The sequence below is a fragment of the Neoarius graeffei genome, chromosome 23 (genome assembly GCF_027579695.1).
Source record: "Neoarius graeffei isolate fNeoGra1 chromosome 23, fNeoGra1.pri, whole genome shotgun sequence".
Taxonomy (NCBI): Eukaryota; Metazoa; Chordata; class Actinopteri; order Siluriformes; family Ariidae; genus Neoarius; species Neoarius graeffei.
Genome location: NC_083591.1, coordinates 45,017,869 through 45,042,956, shown reverse-complemented (window position 1 = coordinate 45,042,956; position 25,088 = coordinate 45,017,869). Strand labels below are relative to the sequence as shown.

The window sequence follows — 25,088 nt, the reverse complement described above, 5'->3', positions numbered from 1 at the left end:
GTGGGGGGAGTAAAAATCAGCTGTGCTCGCTAGGTGGGAGGGACTGGCATGCTGTCAATCCCCTGTCAATCACAGCAACACTATCCAATCACAGTCGCCTGTTAGCTCATGTATGCGGAAGAGGGCAGACAGCACGTATATTACACTGTCCTGTGATGCAGTATGAGCATGGCGGATGGGTGGGAACTGGCAAGTGACTGAATTGAGGAGAAAATAAGAATGAAAACGTGGTTAGAACCAGTGGACACCAGCTAACTGACACATACCTGTATAGAGATGATGTTAAGATGCACACCTACAACAGTGTGCTTTGAGCAAAATGCTTAAGTGAAGGCTTCCATGAAGCCTTTTATTCGAGAAGAATAAATACATATTAAGGAGAGTTGTTATTGAAAAAGGCTTTGCAGGGATACTTAGGCATGGCTCAGCCGAGCAGTGAATGGATGGAGTTTTTTCCTCCTACTCTCAGGAAAGAAGAAAGGAAGGCTTTTAACGTGCCTCTTGCAGCTCCTTCTGCTTAATAACGTTTATTGATGGCACACTGGCTCAACATTTAGACAACTCTGGACCATCCATATGCCTTTGCCTTGTTTGTGGCATACGTTTTCTTTCTTCCTGGAAGTGTGTTAAAAAGAGATCTATAGCATGGGTGGGAGTGTGTGTCTAAGACAGGGAGTTATTAAACGTTGAATGCGTTTACTCTAATGATCAGAGTTTGTCATTTACATTTTGCGTCGAACGATCTCTCCAAAATGACTGCTCAGGAATCTGGACGTACCTTCATCAGTGAGAGACTGTGAACTGGAAGGAGCACGGGAAGGAAAAAGAGAGAAGAGCAGAGAGAGATGCCCCTTTTCCACCAAAGCAGTTCCAGGGCCGGTTCGGGGCCAGTGCTTAGTTTGGAACCGGGTTTTCTGTTTCCACTGACAAAGAACTGGCTCTGGGGCCAGAAAAAAAAACAGTTCCAGGCTAGCACCAACTCTCTGCTGGGCCAGAGGAAAGAACCGCTTATGTCAGCGGGGTGGGGGCGGAGTTGTTAAGACCAACAACAATAGCAAGATCGCGAAAGGTCGCCGTTTTTAAGCGGCGAGAAGCAGCAGCTGTACAAACGCGAAGTCATCCATTATTATTGTTGTTGTTGTTGTTGCTGCTGCTTCTTCTTCTCTGTGTTGTTTTTGCTGGCTCGCAAGTTGAACGAGTTGTGAACCAGCACCAGCACTGGCCCCGAACCAGCCCTGGAACTGATTTGGTGGAAAAGGGGTACTAGTTACTGAAAATAGGGGTTAGGGTGCTATTGTGTGTGTTAGTTATTGGGGCAGATGTCCTCTCTTGCTGCATGTAGCTAATTATTCTATCCACATTCACTGGATATGAGCAATCGCGCGCTCTGATTGGCTACTTTACTACTAGGCTATCAGCTCATATACTGTGAGTAGAGGAAAAACAAAATGGCGGAGCATGTTGCTGAATCAACCGAGGACGAAATAAAAACTCTACTCGAAAACAAACCCCCCAAAAAATACAAAAAGCAACAAAATATGGAATGAAAGTATTTGATGGTAAGGATGTATGTTTATTTTTCAAGAATTTTTATTAGCGCATTGTTCACAAATCGCTCCTGTCATTTCGCCGGTTTGTTTACATTCTAAGCGGAAATTATTTTGTCGGACATTTTGTATAAAGTTTTTATTTATCGAATTTGCAAAAAAAAAAAAATCCCCGTTTCTTAAAATCCAGTGGATGTGGATATAATAAAACAGTTATTCCAGTCAATCTCGTGACTTATAGCCATGTCGGCGCGACGTGCCTCATCACCTATCAGCTCATGTACACTCGATTTCATGGAATTACTGTTAAATAATTAAAAAGCAAACTGGTTCTCAGCTGGCTCGCAAGTTGAACGAGTTGTGAACCAGCACCAGCACTGGCCCTGAACCAGCCCTGGAACTGATTTGGTGGAAAAGGGGTAAGAGAGAGAGAGAAGAGCACTTGTTCAGCTTTTCCTGTTGCTGTAGTTTTAATCCGATCTTTCAGGCAACAGTGAACATATAAAGAACAAACAACTCGGTGCTTAGTGTTGAGTGAAAGAGCAGCCATTAAAACGCAGCTCAAATCTGGAGAGAGAGAGGGAGAGAGAGGGAGAGAGAGGGGGAGAGAGAGGGGAGAGAGGGAGAGAGAGGGAGAGGGGGAGAGAAAGAGAGAGAGGGGGAGAGGGGGAGAGAAAGGGGGAGAGGGAGAGAGAGGGAGAGAGAGAGGGGGAGAGGGAGAGAGGGGGGGGGAGAGGGGGGAGAGAAAGGGGGAGAGAGAGAGAGGGGAGAGGGAGAGAGAGAGAGGGGGAGAGGGGGAGAGAGAGGGGGAGAGGGGGAGAGAGAGGGGGAGAGAGAGGGGGGAGGGGGGAGAGAGAGGGGGAGAGGGGGAGAGAGAGGGGGGGAGAGAGGGGGAGAGAGAGAGAGAGAGGGGGAGAGAGAGAGAGAGAGAGAGAGAGGGGAGAGAGAGAGAGGGGGAGAGAAAGGGGAGAGGGAGAGAGAGGGAGAGAGAGAGGGGGAGGGGGGAGAGAAAGGGGGAGAGAGAGAGAGGGAGAGAGAGAGGGGGAGAGAGGGGGGAGAGAGAGGGAGAGAGAGAGGGGAGAGGGAGAGAGAGAGAGGGGGAGAGGGGGAGAGGGGGGAGAGAGAGAGAGGGGGAGAGGGGGAGAGGGGGGAGAGAGGGAGAGAGAGGGAGAGAGAGAGGGGGGAGAGAGGGAGAGAGAGGGAGAGAGAGAGGGGGAGAGGGGGGAGAGAGAGGGGGGAGAGAGGGAGAGAGAGGGAGAGAGAGAGGGAGAGAGAGGGAGAGAGAGAGGGGGGAGAGAGAGAGAGGGAGAGAGAGGGGGGAGAGAGGGAGAGAGAGAAGGGGAGAGAGGGAGAGAAGAGGGGGGGAGAGAGGGAGAGAGAGGGGGGAGAGAGGGGGAGAGAGGGAGAGAGGGAGAGAGAGGGGGGAGAGAGGGAGAGAGGGAGAGAGAGGGGGGAGAGAGGGGGAGAGAGGGAGAGGGGGAGAGGGGGGAGAGAGAGGGGGGAGAGAGGGAGAGAGAGGGAGAGAGAGAGGGGGGAGAGAGGGAGAGAGAGGGAGAGAGAGAGGGGGGGAGAGAGAGAGAGGGAGAGAGAGGGGGGAGAGAGGGGAGAGAGAGAAGGGGAGAGAGGGGGAGAGAGGGAGAGAGAGGGGGGAGAGAGGGAGAGAGAGGGGGGAGAGAGGGGGAGAGAGGGAGAGAGGGGGGAGAGAGGGAGAGAGGGAGAGAGAGGGGGAGAGAGGGGGAGAGAGGGATGAGGGGAGAGAGAGGGGGGAGAGAGGGAGAGAGGGAGAGAGAGGGGGAGAGAGGGGGGAGAGAGGGAGAGAGGGAGAGAGAGGGGGAGAGAGGGAGAGAGGGAGAGGGGAGAGAGAGATGGGAGAGAGAGGGGGGGAGAGAGGGGGGGAGAGAGGGGGAGAGAGATTTCCCATTTCCTTATCCAGAGACATGTTAGACTGGTGTTAAAGTATGTTATAGATAAGAGTGTTAGCGTCTATATCTCCATCTTACATATTCACCCTTCTCTCTCTCTCTCTATCTCTCTCTCACACACACACACACACACACACACACACACACACCACACACACTCATCTACAGCAGCATGAACATCCTCACAAAACAATATAACTGCTGATAATCCTTCTAAAATGACTCTTCTCTCAAGGATTTACCACTAATCCTCTCAAGTTTTATTTGTCCAGTGTGAGGTTCTGCGTGTGTGTGTGTGTGTGCTTAGTAAACAGTATGGATTGCAGCATTAATGACTTGTTGACAAATTGCTGACTTTTCAGAGCTTTGTTACTTTGTCTATTTATTTTCTTGCTTATCTGTGTACTGCATGCTAATGTTCGCCGCTAGTCCAACTATCAGTAGTGTTGCTGCTGTATATTTACAAGTGCACTCTTTTTAATAAGGGCTGATCTGATGTGTCTGACAGATTTGTTAACGATATGCACGAGGACACACCCTCTGTCATAGTGTAAAAAGTACACAACACTACAATGAAGAGTTTGGTTCCAAAACGCTATATACCCAATTGCGCTGTTTCGAGAAAAATCACCTTTTCTGATTATGGGAAGTGATAAAAAGAAAACCACTGTATCCTGTTTTAAAATTTATTGACTAACTCCTGAATGATGATAAACTTCAAAAATGAAATCCGGAACTAATTAACAGCTTTTAACTGAAACAAGTAAAAAAAATTTTTTTTGTCAGGTCGCTACATATCCACGCCACGGCGTTTTTCCCCAAAATGCTACATATCCCTTTCTATTTAAAGCGCATTTAACTGTGTTCTTTCATGACAGATTATTTTATTTTATAGATTTTTTTTTAGATTATTTTATGGAAATTATTCATAATTCAGCGTGATATTGTCCAATAAATGCGAGAAGTGACAAAGCGATTTCCTACTTCATGGGCACAGCCATCTTAGAAGACTTTATGCCAATGGCGGTCTCTGATTGGCCAAATGGATATGTCTACAGTAGTTTTGAGAAAAACTGGTGACAGTGCTTGTTGCGGGCAGTACGGTGGTGTAGTGGTTAGCACTGTCGCCTCACAGCAGAAGGTCCGGGTTTGAGCCCCGTGGCCAGCGAGGGCCTTTCTGTGTGGAGTTTGCATGTTCTCCCGTGTCCGTGTGGGTTTCCTCCGGGTGCTCCGGTTTCCCCCACAGTCCAAAGACATGCAGGTTAGGTTAACTGGTGACTCTAAATTGACCGTAGGTGTGAATGTGGAGTGTGAATGGTTGTGTGCTCTGTGTCAGCCCCCCCCCCCCCCGTCTCTGGTCCCGCCCCTGTGATAACCTGGCGACTTGTCCAGGGTGTACCCCGCCTCTCGCCCATAGTCAGCTGGGATAGGCTCCAGCTTGCCTGCGACCCTGTAGAACAGGATAAAGCGGCTAGAGATAATGGACGGATGGATGGGTGCTTGTTGTGTTTTAGAATGAAAGGCCGTAATGCAGTGTTGTACCGGTAAATCAATGGCAGATATCGTGTTTTGGCGAAAACTGAATATGATACGAGTAAGATATGATAATTGCTGATGGTTTGGTGGCGGGAGTTTCAGTTTTTCAAATTTGGTGTTGATCGCGTTTTGGAACCAAACTCTTCAGATATAAACCTTTGTTTAAAGCTGTTCTCTGTTTCTCTTTAATTACAGGGCTACCACAGGCCAAATCACTACATTGCTACACAAGGTGAGAATTTCTGATTGTCACAGTTTGTGTTTGCATCTGCATTCATAGAACAGTGTTATATACGTGGCATGGGGTTATTTTGCCTCTCTAGCACATTGGTTGCAAGACGATACACAAGACAACGTAACCTCGGTATGGTCTGGGTCTGAGATACTCAACTAAAATGTGTAAAGTGGTTACAAATATTAACGTGTTTTGTTAAACGTGTTTTGGACTACAGTTGCCATGTACGGTATCTCCCTGTCCAGTCATCATGAAACATTTTGTTGAATAAGCCATGACGTCAGAAAGTCTGTGAAAACGTTTCCCTTTCTGCGCTACTGTTGTCGTTCCTGTAGTTAGTTTCTGGTCCTTCTGAGCTGCCTTCAGATAACTCATCTACATAAATTCACGTGATTGGATACAACATAGAAGAGCATACAGAAAGCTGTTTCAAAAACTAGAGTCACTGAACTACAAGCAGTAGATCCACATCTGGACCAGGGTTCGCCAGCAAATATAAGCATGTATTGCAGGAATGTAAAATAACTACCAACCAAGGAGGGCAGGGCAAACATGTGCTTCTTTGAGCCAACCTTTGAAGCTTTTCGAACGGCTGCTTTATGGTGCGTCACAGGGTTGTAGATGACACTCGGAGGAAAGCGCTACCCGCCCTCTTCCACATACAGTGGCATGCAAAAGTTTGGGCACCCTTACTGAAAATGTCTGTTACTGTGAATAGTTAAGTGAGCAGAAGATGAACTGATCACCAGAAGGCATAAAGGTAAAGACGACACATTTCTTTTCAGCGTTTTCTGCAAGATTTGTGTATTATTTTTGTTTTGTACAATTGGAGAGTGAAAAAAGAAAAGGAACACCATGCGAAAGTTTGGGCACCCCAATACATTTGAGTTCTCAGGTAACTTTTACCAAGGTTCCAGACCTTAATTAGCTTATTGAGCTGTGGCTTGTTCAAATTCTTCGTTAAAAAAGGTCAGATGATGCAGATTTCAAAGCTGTATAAATTGTCTGACTCCTCAAACTTGTCCCTAAGATCAACAGCCTTGGGCTCCTCTAAGCAACTCCCTCGCATTCTGAATAATAAAATAATTGATGCTCACAAAGCAGGAGAAGGCTACAAGAACGTAGCAAAGTGTTTTCAGGTAGCTGTTTCCTCAGATCGTAATGTTATTAAGAAATGGCAGTTAACAGAAACAGTGGAGATCAAGGTGAGGTCTGGAAGATGAAGAAAACTTTCTGAAAGAACTGCTCGTTGGATTGCTAGAAAGGCAAATAAAAAGCCCTGTTTGACTGCAAAAGACCTTCAGAAAGATTTAGCAGACCCTGGAGTGGTGGTGCACTGTTCTACTATGCAGCGACACCTGAACAAATATGACCTTCATGGAAGAGTCATCAGAAGAAAACCTTTCCTGCGTCCTAGCCACAAAATTCAGCATCTGAAGTTTGCAAATGAACATCTAAATAAGCCTGATGCATTCTGGAAACAAGTCCTGTGGACTGATGAAATCAAAATAGAACTTTTTGGCCACAATGTGCAAAGGTATGTTTGGAGAAAAAAGGGGGCCAAATTCCAGGAAAAGAACACCTCTCCAACTCTGAAGCATGGGTGTGGATCGATCATGCTTTGGGGTTGTGTTGCAGCCAGCGGCACAGGGCACATTTCATTGGTCGAGGGAAGCATGGATTCAAATAAATACCAGCAAACTCTGGAAGCAAACATCACACCATCTGTAAAAAAGTTGAAGTTAAAAAGAGGATGGGTCCTACAATAAGACGATGATCCAAAACACACCTCAAAATCTACAATGGAATCCCTCAAGAGGCACAAGCTGAAGGTTTTGCCCTGGCCCTCACAGTCCCCTGACCTAAACATCATTGAAAATCTGTGGATAGATCTCAAAAGAGCAGTGCATGCAAGACCGCCCAAGAAACTTGTAGAACTGGAAGCCTTTTGCAAGGACGAATGTGTGAAAATCCCCCAGGTAAGAACTGAAAGATTATTAGCGGCTACAAAAAGTGTTTACAAGCTGTGATACTTGCCAAAGGGGGTGTTACTAGGTACTAACCATGCAGGGTGCCTAAACTTTTTCTTCGGGCCCTTTTCCTTTTTTGTCATTTAGAAAATGTAAAACATGAAAATAAAAAATTGTTTTTGCTTAAAATATAAAGCGAACGAGTCATCTTTCACTTTACGCCTTTTGGAGATCATTTCATCTTCTACTTGCTTAACTGTTCACAGTAACAGCAATTTTGACCAGGGGTGCCCAAACTTTTGCATACCCCGTACATGCTCACAGAAGCCTCGTGTTGCCGAGTGTTCCTGTGATTGGTAGCGGACAGAGAATATGCCGTCCCTCTCAGCAAGAGAGCATAATGAAACCCTCCCCCGCCTCCTGGCCATGGCTCGCTGTGGCTTTCTGTATCAGTCGCTCTTTTCAGGTCGGTATTTTTCGTGAGCATGTTGCAGGTGGCTGAAAGAGCGTTCTATTTGCAAACACCTTGTGCATGTGATTAACAGCAAGAAATCGACATTGAGTTCACCGATGTTAAGTATCAGTCTCATTCAGGCACTTGACATTAACTCCAGATGATTACACTGAATGGAGTAATAATATACTCTCCGAAAGGGAACTGGTGATTTAAAAAATACCCTGTCTGTTTTAGTTTTATAAGCTTTAAGGCTTCTTTGTTGGTTATATATACACGCGGTACCCAAGTTCTTCTAGTCTGTGAATTTGTGTGTGTGTGTGTGTGTGTGTGTGTGTGTGTGTGTGTGTGTGTGTGTGTGAGTGAGAGAGAGAGAGCGCAATTAATCAGGCCTGGCTGTGAGCCGAGACGAGCTGAGCAGAATAATAAATAAAGGAATTAAATCCTGCATGTTTGTCACTCTGCGTATCTGGCGTGCAGAGAGCAGGCGCCCCAGAGAAGCCTGATGACCTCACAGGTTAAGTCAGTTAGATGTAAATCATTTCATTTCAAGCTGCAACAGGACCGCTGCATGTGAAAAGTGTGTGTGTCTGGAATATGCCACATTCTCTAATGGCTTCCCAATCTGTCATCGAGGAGAAGGGGACTTGCATAAGTACCTGTTTATTAGAGCATCGCATGCCTCATTCCTCCGTGTCTCAATTAAAACACACACTCAGCCCAGCGTAGCGGAGGAGCTAGTATATGAGAGACATGCTCAGTAGAGCATCTCAGACTAGCCTGGAAGCCAGCATAGACAATACTATACCTGTACTCAGCTTCAGTGTTCAATGGAGTTTGATAGATCTCATCTCATCTCATCTCATTATCTCTAGCCGCTTTATCCTGTTCTACAGCGTCGCAGGCAAGCTGGAGCCTATCCCAGCTGACTACGGGCGAAAGGCGGGGTCGCCAGGTCATCACAGGGCTGACACATAGACACAGACAACCATTCACACTCACATTCACACCTACGGTCAATTTAGAGTCGCCAGTTAACCTAACCTGCATGTCTTTGGACTGTGGAGGAAACCGGAGCACCCGGAGGAAACCCACGCGGACACGGGGAGAACATGCAAACTCCGCACAGAAAGGCCCTCGCCGGCCACAGGGCTCGAACCCGGACCTTCTTGCTGTGAGGTGACAGCGCTAACCACTACACCACCGTGCCGCCCCGAGTTTGATAGATACACAATATAAAACACCTGGTTCGAATTTTGCAGAAGTGTTAAAGTTAGTGTTCTGGTCGATGATAGCTCGAGCTATCCTTCAGTGAGTGGTCTGTGCTACATCAGGTATTTTGTCCTTTTTTTTTGGCTTCCCATAGGACGTTATATTAACTTGGATGTTCCTTATCATTAACCACTTGGCTGCCACTCATAATTAATTGTAATGTGCCGGGCATGCAGGACAAAAACAGGTCAAAATTGGGATATTTTGTAGCCTGGCAAGCCAGACTAAATGTGAATATTTAGTCTGGCCTCGATCCGTAGACATTTCTGAAGGGTGTAGGAGGAACAAACCGCTGTCTTTCAAACTGTCTCTGTGCGTATAGGCCAACGCTCTGACCAATCAGCGCAACAGTGACTGTGACGTAGTCAGAGCGACAGAAAGCAGTGGGGGAGACCTTGAAATAAATAATTTTTCAAAATGCGTATTAATTAATAAACAGGTTCTAGATATTAAGAAGTTTGGAGATAATGACCACAAGTTTGGAGTCTGTACCACATACTTAACATACACTCTTATTTTTCAAGGGTTTGCTTAAACTGTTTTTGAGAGTTTTTATTTAGTGGTGTTCGGTGAAATAATTTCCTTTACATTTAAAATAATGGGAAAATAAGAAACAATCAAAAAGTAATGTTTCAAAGCTGTTTGTTAATTCTTCGTACTGCACAAACTAGCCCCATCCTTTTGGCTACGAGCGGAGCCAGCTGGTAGATCAGACTTTTGCCATAGCCGGTTGGCAAAACAGCGAAAACGTCCTTCTTGAAAAGGAATGAGCGGAGAGCCTCTTCCTGCTCATGTTTCAACTAAAACCCCAAGTCTAATTCTTCTAAAACTGATTCCAAAGCGGAGTCAAACGTGCGCTGTTCACTAGCCGTAGCCATCTTTCCTGCTGTGCTTTCTCCAGCGTCGCGCAGCTTTGTCGTCACTCCTGCAAAAGCCCACCCAAAGAATCCAAACAAAAACCTTGCGTTGTGATTGGCGGGCACGATTTGATGCCTGGGGTGTTTTTGTTTATATGGTGCGAGGCTAGACCCACTCGTAGGCAAAAATATCTTTGGCCGCTAGGCGGGTGGGTCTAGTTTACTAGGCTAGATATTTTGATCATCTTTCTCTAACTTGTTCAGAACTTTATATTATATTTGTATAGAAAAATCACAAAAAACACTGCTGTAGAGTAAAAATAACTTTAGTAATCAAAGACATCCAAGGCAACGGGTCTTGTCAGTGAGAACCTGTCCATAAGCATGAATTACTAGTACTTGAAAACACAATGTACACCAAGGGTCCATGTATTCCAAGTAACTGGGTACCATTTTTATGACCCGACCAGGAATAGAACTCACAATCTCCCGATCAAGAGGCAGATATGCTAACCACTAGGCCAACGTGCCATGGAAGGTACATAAAAAGAGGTGTTTACGATGAGTAGCGTGGAAAAAAATATGATGTATCGCTCATTAATAAATCCATCCATTATCTGTAGCCGCTTGTTCTACAAGCAAGCTGGAGCCTATCCCAGCTGACTATGGGTGAGAGGCGGGGTACACCCTGGACAAGTCGCCAGGTCATTGCAGGGCTGACACATAGACACAGACAACCTTTCACACTTACATTCACACCTACGGTCAATTTAGGTGGGGTTTACATTAGACCGTATCAGCGGATCATCAGATTAACGTTTTTAAAACGATTAGCGTGCACACAGCAACACCAATACACGATTCGCGTGCACACAGCAACACCAATACACGGATACGCTCGGCTCCGCAGGCATCCTGCGCTCCAAATCATTCCGCCCTGAACAGCGAGTGCCCTCTGGAGGGTGCGCAATCCGGCCCTGCGCAGCTCACAGAGCGCGCGAGTGAAGCGCACGAGCAGTGATTCGGGACTGAGCCGCTGTGTGTGTGATCCCAGCGCATATCACTTACCACTTGCAAGTGGAAGGATGGCAAGCCTAAAGACAATCATAACTACACAATGGGCAGTATTTGCATCAGTATTTGCAGTATTTTCATACTTTTATACTCTTTAATGAAAGGTGATACAAGGCGGAAGTCCGCGCCGTTTTTCAGCAGTCGCGTCACATGACCAACGCCAGCGAATCAGGAAGGTGGATGTCACAGTGACGTTGTCCAATGACGACGCCAGCTAGAGCTCAGCACAGCGTATCCGCGTATTCTCAATGTTTACACAGCACCGGACCAGACACGATCTGGATTGAATACGTGGACCCTGGCGGATTCCCGTTTCCCGGCGTTTTAATGTAAACGGACAGTGCATCCGCGAAGAAAACGAGACCGGTACGGTCTAATGTAAACTTGGCCTCAGAGTCACCAGTTAACCTAACCTGCATGTCTTTGGACTGTGGGGGAAACCGGAGCACCTGGAGGAAACCCACAGGGAGGACATGCAAACCCTGCACAGAAAGGCCCTCGACGACCGCTGGGCTCGAACCCGGACCTTCTTGCTGTGAGGCGACAGCGCTAACCGCTACACCACCGTGCCGCCTCGTTAATAAATTGGCGCTTTTTATTCCTTGTTGACCTCCAGTGAAATATTTTAAGCATCCAGTAAGAAGAGTCATATTTTTTTTCCCCAACATGCTGGAAACAAACAAGTCAGTTAACCTGTTACTACAGTACATCTCCATTTCCTCCCTGACGATTCGAGGCATTTGGAAGCTGTGAGTGTTTCATGTTCGCAGCACACATGCCCATAGGAAAACACCTCAGTCGAGTAGAAGTGCACACACTTAGAAAACATTGCAAAAAGTGTTCCAGACACCCGTCTCCACAGGATACTCAGCTGTTCTTTACAGTTTTGTCTCTTTTTGGAACTCAATTGTGTATCTGGAACTGATTTGTACATCTTTCTCTGTGGCATGTAAAGCCACCTGCTTCATGCATATATTCATAATGTCTGATGTACTCCATCTAGCATGTGTTTATCTTCTCTACAATGTTTCGTTCCCCATAATTTTCCTGCTCCTTCATCCATCCTCCTCAGCTCACTCTGTCCCTGTTTTACCCTCTCTCCTATTCATATATCGCTTCTACTATACACCACTTATTCTCTCTGCAGGACTGTCATGACTGTAGCTGAGTTTCTCTTCTTCCTCCTCTGGGTTTGATCAGACAACGACAGCCGGAGGGCTTCTCTGTGCTTTCCTCAGGCCTCTACCACTTTCTCCTTCTCTCTTTGTCTCGGTCTATCCCCTCTACCACAATTCCGTCTGTCTCTGCTCGACTCTTTTTACTGCCTCCTCCTCTTTCATGCGCGCTCTTTCTGTCTCTTATCTGCATCTCTGCTGCATTCTTGTTTCACTTGATTCATCCTTAGTTCTTCTGACAAAGCATGCACTTCTTCAACAACAACAACAGAATAAAACAGGCAACAGGAAGCAGATACGGAGTCCACGTCCCCTTCTAACGGTGGCCAGTAGCATGAGCACTGGAAGAATATTGTTATTCTCTTCAACCTCAGGTCTCTACATTATTGATCATCATCATCCTCACCTGGCAGCTACAGAGCTGACATGAGGAGAGGAAAAGAGAGAAAGAAAAAAAAGGAAGGAGTTGGAGGAAGGTGGTGGTGGGGAAGGGGTAGAGCGGTATCTGTCTCTTTGAGTTAGAAGAAAGTGGAAAGTCCTGCACAGGCCGAGCCACAGGACAGACGTGTGTGTATTTGAGAGAAACACTGAGTTTTAGACCACATCTCCATTGTAAGGATATTATGTATGACTGCTGTCTCTGTTCAAAGACTTCTAAGATAAAAGCGCATCACCTTGATATCTAAAACCTTGACAGTTTTGCTAAATAGACAGGAGGGTTGGAGACATGAGGTCCTCATCCTCATCAAGCATGCATTCTAAATAGCTTTGGCTCCGCACCCAGATGACCTGAGCACAGATACACTGACCAGCGGTGGGACGTCCAGCTGCAGCTCCACAGAGCAAGCCTCATACCGCGCATTAAATCACTGTACTTATTCATTTCTTAAAAATAATTCGAAATGACAACTTTCATCAAATGTATGCTGTAATGTGCGGTTAGCGAAGGCAGGATGCAAGTGCTGGGAAAATCCTAGTCAGAGTCTGTAGTGGGGTTCAGTGTACTAGAAACTAGATAAACTAGGATAATCCATAATTATAAGATAGGGATAACAGGTAAGGGTGAAAACCAGGAAGTACTATACACTGAAATACGTTATAAAAAATAAGGCTCTAGGGAATCACATCTTAGACTTAACAACATGAATGCACTATAAACACTTCACAAAGATGTTCTGAGACAAATAGGCAAGGACTAAACACAGAAAAGGTGAACACAATAAGGCAACAAATGAAGACAGGGGCACATGGCAATGTCAACGAAAAGCATATATCTCTCTCTCATTATCTCTAGCCGCTTTATCCTGTTCTACAGGGTCGCAGGCAAGCTGGAGCCTATCCCAGCTGACTACGGGCAAAAGGCGGGGTACACCCTGGACAAGTCGCCAGGCCATCACAGGGCTGACACATAGACACAAACAACCATTCACGGTCAATTAAGAGTCACCAGTTAACCTAACCTGCATGTCTTTGGACTGTGGAGGAAACCAGAGCACCCGGAGGAAACCCACGCGAAGAACATGCAAACTCCGCACAGAAAGGCCCTCACCGGCCACGGGGCTCGAACCCAGACCTTCTTGCTGTGAGGCGACAGCGCTAACCAGTGCACCACCGTGCTGCCCGCAAAAAGCATATAGAGAAAGCAAAACAAAAAGCACAAAAACAGTGCTGAGGTACAATTCATGACATACATGATATACAGCTAGTCAGCTCACTACAAAATGGTGCGTTGTCTAATGTTAATTAGCGAGCTGATTATAGCGAATAGTTAAACAATGGTGAATGCTAACGAGCACAGCCGCTAAAATCCGTGATCATGGTTTACCAGTGACGAATCATGATCATCACTGTTCCCAATTACTAATCACTGAACACCATCGGTCTCAGTGACCAATCACTGACCGCAGTTGTCCTCATCTCATCATCTGTAGCCGCTTTATCCTGTTCTACAGCGTCGCAGGCAAGCTGGAGCCTATCCCAGCTGACTACGGGATGTCCTGCATGTCTTTGGACTGTGGGGGAAACCGGAGCACCCAGAGGAAACCCACGTGGACAACATGCAAACTCTGCACAGAAAGGCCCTCGCCGGCCACGGGGCTCGAACCCGGACCTTCTTGCTGTGAGGCGACAGCTCTAACCACTACACCACCGTGCCGCCCCACAGTTGTCCTGAATGACTAATTACCGAACACAACTGTTCTTGGCGACTAATCACTGAACATGAGTGTTCCGAATGACCAATCACAGAACACCGTTATTCACAATAACCAATCACTGATTATCATTGTTCTCAATGACTAATGATGGATAACCTGCATTGCAACTGACTACTCACCAGTCACCATTGTTTCCAGTGACCACTCATCATTATTGTTTCCAATGACTAATCGCTGACCACCATTGTTTGCCAGTGACTAATCACTGATCAAAAATGTCCATGATAACTAATCACCAATCCAAATTGTTCAGAATGACTAATCACCGAACCCAGCCGTTCCAGATGATTGTTCACTGGTGACTAGTATTCCCATTGACGAGTCACCAGTGTTGATCGTTCCCAGTGACTAATCACTGATCAAAACTGTTACTGACGACTAATCACCGAAAACCATCATTCCCAATGGCGAAGCACTGATAACCATTCTTTATCCGTGACTATTCACTGATCGGACGGCTCGGTGGTGTAGTGGTTAGCACTGTCGCCTCACAGCAAGAGCGTTCTGGGTTCTGAGCCCAGTGGCCGATTGGGGCCTTTCTCTGTAGATTTTCCATGTTGTCTGCGTGGGTTTCCTCTGGGTGCTCCGGTTTCCCGCACAGTCCAAAGACATGTGGATTACGTTGATTGGCTACTCTAAATTACCCAGAAGTGTGTATGTGTACCTGCCACCAAATGAGGGTTTGGGTCCCTCTGGTGTGCTATAATCACCTAAGCGTATTCAGGAAAGCTAGGTGATAGCTTTCTGGATCGCCGACCCTCAACTGTGAGAACGGCGACAGACAGACATTCACTGATCACTATTGTTCCCAATGTCTAATCACTAATCACCATTGTTTGCCCATGACTAATCACTGAACATCATCGTTTATCAATAACCAGTCATCATTGTTTCTGGTAACATGGCCAAACAATTCTTCTACCTATGGTATAAGTTATGTTGTATGTCTTATTTTCTAATCTGATAAAAATCTATTCTATTCTATTCTGTACATCTTCAGAAAATATTCTTCCTTCCTACAGCATGTTTTGGATGCAAATGATTGCAATGATTCAGTAATTATGCCAGCTGGTTTATGATGTCATCTGGTGACTGCGCACAACTCTTTGAGCGTTCATTAGCTGCTTGCCACTGCTAGCCAGTTAATGATAACTTAATTACCTACTGGCTCCACCACAGTGGTGTAAGTGGTTAGCACAGTCGCTTCACAGCAAGAAGGTTCTGGGTTCGAGCCCAGTGGCTGGTGGGGGCCTTTTTGTGTGGAGTTTGCATGTTCTCCCCCTGTCTGCATGGTTTTCCTCCACAGTCCAAAGACATGCGGTTAGGTTAATATGGGACGGCCTTGGGCTGAGGTGCCCTTGAGCGAGGCACCTAACTCCCAACTGCTCCCCGGGCGCTGTTCGCATTGCATGCGTGTGTGTTCAATGCTTCAGATGGGTTAAATCTCATCTCATTATCTCTAGCCGCTTTATCCTGTTCTACAGGGTCGCGGGCAAGCTGGAGCCTATCCCAGCTGACTACGGGCGAAAGGCGGGGTACACCCTGGACAAGTCGCCAGGTCATCACAGGGCTGACACATAGACACAGACAACCATTCACACTCGCATTCACACCTACGGTCAATTTAGAGTCACCAGTTAACCTAACCTGCATGTCTTTGGACTGTGGGGGAAACCGGAGCACCCGGAGGAAACCCACGTGGACACAGGGAGAACATGCAAACTCCGCACAGAAAGGCCCTCGCCGGCCACAGGGCTCGAACCCGGACCTTCTTGCTGTGAGGCGACAGCGCTAACCACTACACCACCGTGCCGTCCCATGGGTTAAATGCAGAGAGGAATTTCACAAGTGGGTGATGAATAAAGTTGTGCTTTCTTTCTTTCTTTCTTTGAGGAAAGTTAAGTAACTAACTAGCATTAACCAAAGCGCTAACTTGTGGTTAGCTAGGGTATTTAGAATGTTCAAGTATCAATTAGACACCTAATATTGATACTTGGTGAAAATTTGTGAGCGAAAATAAATTCTGTAACATTTCATCGAAGTTATAATAGTCTCACTGTTACGAGCTCTCAACTAATGCTAGCGTAGTTTTAGACAATACCATGTTTTATACTGAAAGCACTTCACTTCGTCAGTCTGTGGCTCTGCAGTGAGACACGACTCGACCAGCCTGCTGTATCCCGGTCTGACTTTATTGTACAATTTAATTTCCTCACCTCATATTTCAGCTGTTTAAAGTTAAACCGAAACAACAGTGACCAGAACGACTGTTTAATGATGCTCTTTAATGATGTTTGGGAGTTCGGTGTGGGAGTGTGTCTATGTGTGCCTGATGAATAAGTGAGTGTGTTAATGAGGCTTAGAGTGTGTGTGTCCAGGAGGTTCTGATAAACTGGCATCTGCTCTTGTAATCCCCTCCGGAGCCAAGGTCTCATCAATAACACAGGGTCACACACACATGCACACATATTCAGCTGCTCTTCAGACTGTGTGGATGCACTATAATGATGCCGGCTTTGGCACTAGGCTGCGGTTTGGGGGTCTCTTAAGCAGCTTGTGCAGACTGATATTAGACGGATGGATGGCGGAAAGAAGGAGAAGTCTCCCCCACCTTTATCTCGCTCACTTTCAAAATCCTTCCCTCATGGCTGATTGTGGTTTGCTACTAGAGCTTTATCATTTACAGGTGAGGTGTGATAGTCCACAGGGGAGAGAGAGAGAGAGAGAGAGAGAGATAGGAGGATGAGTGTGGCTAGCATGTAATATTAATGATGGTAGAAAGATGAGATGTTGTGTCTATCAAGCATTTTTACACTCGGCTGGTTATAGAGGGGTATCAGCACATTTTACATGGTTCTATACACTCTCTCTCTCTCTCTCTCTCTCACACACACACACACACACACACGCACAAACACACAAATTCTCTCTCACTATCTTTCTTTGAAACACACACTTCAGAAAAGTGACATGCTGCTTGCAGAAATGACTGTCAGCAGCTCCTGACAGCTGGGGTTTCTGATGCAGGAAGCGTTTGCATTTTTTTTTCCTCCTTTTTTGCCACAAACTTAACACTTCAGCAAAAAGTTCTTGTTTATTTTTCTTCCCCTTGCCAAATCCGCTCGCCTAAGGTTTATTGGGATGCGTTTGTTGTTCTTCTAACTGTAAAGTATTCCTGGAATGTGTGTGAGGTTTCACCTTACTTCCTAAAATCACCTAAAACTTGCTGACCTTAATTTAATTTCCGCGCTGAATAATGAATCGCTTGACATAGCAGTTTCACCAAAAGTAGACAGCAGAGAACAGGATTTTTAAAGACGACTGGACAGAGAAGTGAGTTTATTCTCCACTTCAGGTTCAAAGTAGATGTGCGCGTCTTGAAAAGCAATCGCAAGGAGGTTTTTAACTTAATTCAGACGGTCAGTTATGAAGCATGCAGGACAAAAGGCCACGTTCGTTAAGATGGCGATGTGAATAAATTGCTTGTCTTTGCTTCTTGTTGCTAAATTGTTCACTTTGGAAAGCGGAGCCAATGAAAGGAATAGTGGGCGGGTACAAACAAAGAGAAGTGTGGGAGTGGACGGAATGGAGCTGGTTTGTGTGACGGTGTACAACCCCGATTCCAAAAAAGTTGGGACAAAGTACAAATTGTAAATAAAAACGGAATGCAATAATTTATAAACCTCAAAAACTGATATTGTATTCACAATGGAACATAGACAACATATCAAATGTCGAAAGTGAGACATTTTGAAATTTCATGCCAACTATTGGCTCATTTGAAATTTCATGACAGCAACACATCTCAAAAAAGTTGGGACGGGGCAATAAGAGGCTGGAAAAGTTAAAGGTACAAAAAAGGAACAGCTGGAGGACCAAATTGCAACTCATTAGGTCAATTGGCAATAGGTCATTAACATGACTGGGTATAAAAAGAGCATCTTGGAGTGGCAGCGGCTCTCAGAAGTAAAGATGGGAAGAGGATCACCAATCCCCCTAATTCTGCGCCGACAAATAGTGGAGCAATATCAGAAAGGAGTTCGACAGTGTAAAATTGCAAAGAGTTTGAACATATCATCATCTACAGTGCATAATATCATCAAAAGATTCAGAGAATCTGGAAGAATCTCTGTGCGTAAGGGTCAAGGCCGGAAAACCATACTGGGTGCCCGTGATCTTTGGGCCCTTAGACGGCACTGCATCACATACAGGCATGCTTCTGTATTGGAAATCACAAAATGGGCTCAGGAATATTTCCAGAGAACATTATCTGTGAACACAATTCACCGTGCCATCCGCCGTTGCCAGCTAAAACTCTATAGTTCAAAGAAGAAGCCGTATCTAAACATGATCCAGAAGCGCAGACGTCTTCTCTGGGCCAAGGCTCATTTAAAATGGACTGTGGCAAAGTGGAAAACTGTTCTGTGGTCAGACGAATCAAAATTTGAAGTTCTTTATGGAAATCAGGGACGCCGTGTCATTCGGACTAAAGAGGAGAAGGACGACCCAAGTTGTTATCAGCGCTCTGTTCAGAAGCCTGCATCTCTGATGGTATGGGGTTGCATTAGTGCGTGTGGCATGGGCAGCTTACACATCTGGAAAGACACCATCAATGCTGAAAGGTATATCCAGGTTCTAGAGCAACATATGCTCCCATCCAGACGACGTCTCTTTCAGGGAAGACCTTGCATTTTCCAACATGACAATGCCAAACCACATACTGCATCAATTACAGCATCATGGCTGCGTAGAAGAAGGGTCCGGGTACTGAACTGGCCAGCCTGCAGTCCAGATCTTTCACCCATAGAAAACATTTGGCGCATCATAAAACGGAAGATACGACAAAAAAGACCTAAGACAGTTGAGCAACTAGAATCCTGCATTAGACAAGAATGGGTTAACATTCCTATCCCTAAACTTGAGCAACTTGTCTCCTCAGTCCCCAGACGTTTACAGACTGTTGTAAAGAGAAAAGGGGATGTCTCACAGTGGTAAACATGGCCTTGTCCCAACTTTTTTGAGATGTGTTGTTGTCATGAAATTTAAAATCACCTAATTTTTCTCTTTAAATGATACATTTTCTCAGTTTAAACATTTGATATGTCATCTATGTTCTATTCTGAATAAAATATGGAATTTTGAAACTTCCACATCATTGCATTCCGTTTTTATTTACAATTTGTACTTTGTCCCAACTTTTTTGGAATCAGGGTTGTATTAGGGTGGTGTATTGTGGGTAAAAAAAAATGGAACTGAAGTGTGGGGTAATATTCTGAGGGGAAAAAAAAAACACAACTCAGAATTTCCAAGATTAAAGTTTATGTGAAAAACTTGGATATTCTCCGAGGTTATAAAGTCATAAATTTGCAATTAAAAAAAAAAAAAAGAAAATTTGAGACCAAAAAGTCAGAAATTCCAGGATTAAGAAGTCACAAGGAAAAAAAAATCATACAGTACTACCTGGCTTCGTGGCTGCAGTGCATTCTGGGAAATGTAGGAGAAAATCTCTTCGTACTTTATATATAATAATTATACATTTATAAACAGCTAAGACAAAAAAGGACACGGATAAATAAGCCTGTGCAGTTTATGTACATTCATCTCCTGTTCCATCCAGGAAGCAAAATAATTTGGGGCGGCACGGTGGTGTAGTGGTTAGCACTGTCGCCTCATAGCAAGAAGGTTCTGGGTTCAAGCCCAGCAACCAACAGGGGCCTTTCTGTGAGGAGTTTGCATGTTCCCCCCGTGTCTGCATGGGTTTCCTCCAGGTGCTCTGGTTTCCCCCACAGTCCAAAGACATGCAGATTAAGTACAATGGGGCCAGTGTAATTGGCGCAAGCTGTAGTGGTTTCCCAGCCATTATGTACAGTATGTACACTACCGTTCAAAAGTTTGGGGTCACTTTGAAATGTCCTTATTTTTGAAAGAAAAGCACTGTTCTTTTCAATGAAGATCCCTTTAAACTCATCAGAAATCCACTCTATACATTGCTAATGTGGTAAATGACTATTCTAGCTGCAAACATCTGGTTTTTGGTGCAATATCTCCATAGGTGTATAGAGGCCCATTTCCAGCAACTCTCACTCCAGTGTTCTAATGGTACAATGTGTTTGCTCATTGCCTCAGAAGGCTAATGGATGATTAGAAAACCCTTGTACAATCATGTTAGCACAGCTGAAAACAGTTGAGCTCTTTAGAGAAGCTATAAAACTGACCTTCCTTTGAGCAGATTGAGTTTCTGGAGCATCACATTTGTGGGGTCGATTAAATGCTCAAAATGGCCAGAAAAATGTCTTGACTATATTTTCTATTCATTTTACAACTTATGGTGGTAAATAAAAGTGTGACTTTTCATGGAAAGCACAAAATTGTCTGGGTGATCCCAAACTTTTGAATGGTAGTGTATGTATGTATCTTGCTATGGCAAAGCTAATTAAAAATTTTAAATTAATCAATCACAGGCTTCTTGGCTGCAGTGCATTCTGGGAAATGCTGTTGAAAATCTCGTAGTGCTTTATTCTTTTAAATTGCATAATCGAGACGGAAAAACTGCATTTCCTATAACTCTCAGCTCAGCTGTGTCATCTGTGGTGCGATGATGTTGATCCAGTCTTGTACAGTGAAGCCATCTGCTTCCTTGACAAAAATAAACACTTTTTTTTTTTTTGCTTGGAAATTTGTGACTTTTTAATCTCGGAATTTCTGAGCTTTTGTCTCATAAATTTATGATTTTTTCTAATTATGGAGAATATACAAGATTTCTTCTTGTAAGTATTCAACTTTAATCTTAGAAATACTGAGATTATTCTCTTAGATTTTTTCTGAGAATATCCCCCCCACACACCCCCATGTCAGCTCCATGTTTGTTTGTTTTTTACCTACAATGATCCATCATAGATCTCATCTCATCTCATCTCATTACCTCTAGCCACTTTATCCTGTTCTACAGGGTCGCAGGCAAGCTGGAGCCTATCCCAGCTGACTACGGGCGAAAGGCGGGGTACACCCTGGACAAGTCGCCAGGTCATCACAGGGCTGACACATAGACACAGATAACCATTCACACTCACATTCACACCTACGGTCAATTTAGAGTCACCAGTTAACCTAACCTGCATGTCTTTGGACTGTGGGGGAAACCGGAGCACCCGGAGGAAACCCACGCAGACACGGGGAGAACATGCAAACTCCACACAGAAAGGCCCTCGCCGGCCACGGGGCTCGAACCCGGACCTTCTTGCTGTGAGGCGACAGCGCTAACCACTACACCACCGTGCCGCCCCCCCCATCATAGATTTGAGTGAGGTTTTTTTAGATAGTGTTGCCTGAATTGAGATTTTACACCAAATTGTTTTAGTTGTGAAACTGGAACCGGGCGGCATGGTGGTGCATTGGTTAGCACTGTCGCCTCACAGCAAGAAGGTTCCAGGTTCAAACCTCATGGCCGACGAGGGCATTTCTGTGTGGAGTTTTCATGTTGTCCGTGTGGGTTTCCTCCCACAGTTCAAAGACATGCAGATTAGGTAAAATACCCAGCTGCTGGGATTGAAAAGACAGGGCATATTTACTGCTGGTCCCAAGCCTGGATAGAATGGGGAGGGTTGAGTCTGGAAGGGCATCCAGTGTAAAAACCTCTGCCAAATCAAATATATGGAACAGATCCTCTGTGGCGACCCCTAACAGGAAGAGCTAGGAGCAGAAGTTCTCATTTTGGAACAAAACTAAGCATAAAAGTAGTCATCAAGATCTTATTTGAAAGCAAATAATTGGAAATCTAATAAGTTTCTACAAACATAGACTATTACAAAGAAAGGGAAAGTATAAGTGAAGACAGTGTGTCTATGTACAGAGTCATTTCTGTTTGACTGAGCAAAAGGTGATTGTAGAGTTTATTATTTAGCTTGCTGGTTGTCACAAATCAAAACTTGTTTCCTATGCAAAGAAAACGAAGTAGAAAAACCCAGTTTCCTGTTTGTTTGTTTGTTTGTTTGGGTGCTAGTTTCAGTTCTTATTGTGATGTAGGAAGGACTGATTTTGCTGAGACCTGGCAGCCCTGCACTAGACCAGAGGTGGACAGTAACGAAGTACATTTACTTGAGTACTGTACTTAAGTACACTTTTTGAGGCTCTGTACTTTACTTGAGTATTATTTTTTGGGGGGAAACTTATGACTTTAACTTCACTACATTTGAAAGGCAAATATCATACTTTTTACTCCACTACATGTCTATCAAGGTCCTCGTTACTATGAAACAGCTTTGAAAGTTGATGTTTTTTCTTTTCTTTTCTTTTCTTTTCTTTTCTTTTCTTTTCTTTTCTTTTCGCAGGTGACACTGAGACAGCCGATCAGTAATCACTAGGGTTACGTCACGTCCATAGACTGTATAAAATCAAGTTCAGTGATTTCTCAGCAGCATTATTTAAACACGATCATGGAAGGAGGCGGTTCTTCTGGGGCAGGGGTTTTCAAAGTGTGGGAGAGTCAGCCCCCCCTCGGAGAGCAAATAAACAACAGCGCCCCCCCTTACAATTTTTGTTGTTGCTATACTTAATGTTCCATTCGTATTTTTAAAAAAATGGTTGTTGTACACATTATTTTTTTCTTTTTCACATTTTAAACATCTGTGCTTTTTAAAACATCTTGTTTTACACATTTTAAACATCCCATAGCATCGTTAGCTAGCATCTCTTGGCAGACAACACACTGTGGCAGTGGAGCATCTTCAGATCCAGTCCATGAAAATCCAAACTTTAAATAATCGTGGTCATACTTCCTTCTTTTTCCAGTCCCCCAGGATTTCGCAGGCCTTTTTTGTGATTGTTGCGGGCTAAAATGTCTGATGTTGCGGGGGGGGGTTCCAAAAAATTGCGATGAAAGTTGCGGTGTTTTTTAGGTTTTTGTTGCGATTACATTGCGGGAGAAAGTGAAAGTTGTGAGAAATTGTTGCGATTTTCTCTTTTTGTGATTAAAATTGAGTGATATGTTAAATATTAAGTTATTACTGAAAAACTATTGATTAAAAAAACAAAGAGAAATGGTCCTATAAACAACTTTACCAATATAAAAGATTACCAGGACTACAAAAATGCAGAAAAATAGGCTTTACTTATCCAAATGCACCTGTTGGTTCAAAAGTTAAAGTGCAGAGAACCTCACAGCACAACATGAAGTTACCTTAAAATATAATATAAATGCCTCAGCTTTCATGTAAGAAAAAAAAAACCTATTAATACTAGTACTGTGTGCAGGCAGTCTCTCCTGAAGACTAAATTAAACAATAATTATAAACTAATAAAATAAATGGCTCAGGCTTCATAGAAGAAAAAAACAATTTGAACAGAATCTCACAGTATGATGCTGAAGCTGCCTAAACAATGGAAAATAAAATACCATTTTGGCAAAAATGTTGGCATCCATTAATTTCTTGTATTAAGTAAAAAAAAAAATAAAGTGCACACAGTCCTTCACTGTAAACATAACACACTTTCAGTGTTGCCAGATACTGCTGACGTTTTCCAGTCCAAAATATGTTCAAAACCCGCCAAAATGCACTTGAAATCATCCAATCTGGCAACACGACGCGCATGCTGCTTCTCTTGAACACACGGAAGTAAGGTGGAAGGTAGTTTGTCGACGTCACCTCAAGACGACGCCAACGATTGGTCACATTTGCGGGAAAGTTGCGGTGATTGGATATAATTGCAACACCGCCCTGAATTCGCGGGGATTGGTTGAATTTGCGCTGAAGTTGCAAATCGCAACATCCTGGAGGCTCTGTTTTTTTGCTTGGCCCAGACTTTGTCTCCTCACTCACTGTAGCTTTATGTACTAAAAACCATAGACAGCTAAAAACCGATCCATTTTGTCTCTCACGTTGCGCCCCCCCCCAAAGAACTCTGGGGCCCCCCAGGGGGGGCGTGCCCCACACTTTGAAAAGCCCTGTTCTGGGGAATGCACGCACCCACGGCCATACCTAGAACCCATGTTTCAGTTTTCTGAAAGGATTAAAGATTCGTTTCGTTTTAAATGTTTCCTTTGTTTACCTAAAACGGACCACATCACAGCCTACAGACACTCGCCTTCCAACCTGCGGAAGAATATTGAGGGATGTAAACGTTATATTCCAAGAGAAAGCTTGCAATGAAGTTGTCTGTGCTTTTAGAGCTAGCGATAACGTTGCAAACGTAGCTATGCAGTCTGGTTAGTCAAATGACTTTCTATGGATTTGCTCACCAAGTTGCCGTCGCCTTGTCCACGGCTAACGTTTACACATAACTAGTTAACTTGGACACTGTTAGTTAGCATGTAAAAACGGACTTACGCTTAACATTTCAGAAATATGTTTGAGCATAATCTTGCCAAATAAACAGAATGTAGAAATCTTTCTTTTCGAGTAACGTTAGCTACCCAATATGATTTTGAGTTTGAAAAGAGTTTGCTAGCGTCAAGTGGAGTTTCACTGACTAGTTAGCTTAATGTTAAACCACCATGATGGCACGGCATGCGTTCATTTTGTGAATTCACAAAATACAATGGCAATAATGCAATGCATTGACAGAAAATGTAGTTTTAATATCTCATCTCATCTCATTATCTCTAGCCGCTTTATCCTGTTCTACAGGGTCGCAGGCAAGCTGGAGCCTATCCCAGCTGACTACGGGCGAAAGGCGGGGTACACCCTGGACAAGCCGCCAGGTCATCACAGGGCTGACACATAGACACAGACAACCATTCACACTCACATTCACACCTACGGTCAATTTAGAGTCACCAGTTAACCTAACCTGCATGTCTTTGGACTGTGGGGGAAACCGGAGCACCCGGAGGAA

The 25,088-nt window shown here is 44.5% G+C and overlaps 1 protein-coding gene across 3 annotated transcripts in view; it reads left to right on the top strand.

The window, feature by feature from the left end:
• LOC132871759 (receptor-type tyrosine-protein phosphatase mu-like) overlaps positions 1 to 25,088 on the top strand; it is a 444,714-nt gene that overhangs the window by 355,130 nt on the left and 64,496 nt on the right. For all 3 annotated transcript variants that reach the window (XM_060906241.1, XM_060906242.1, XM_060906240.1), the window contains one exon: positions 5,201 to 5,237. In XM_060906241.1, coding sequence (XP_060762224.1) covers positions 5,201 to 5,237 — 37 coding nt within the window. The remainder of the gene's footprint in view (positions 1 to 5,200; positions 5,238 to 25,088) is intronic.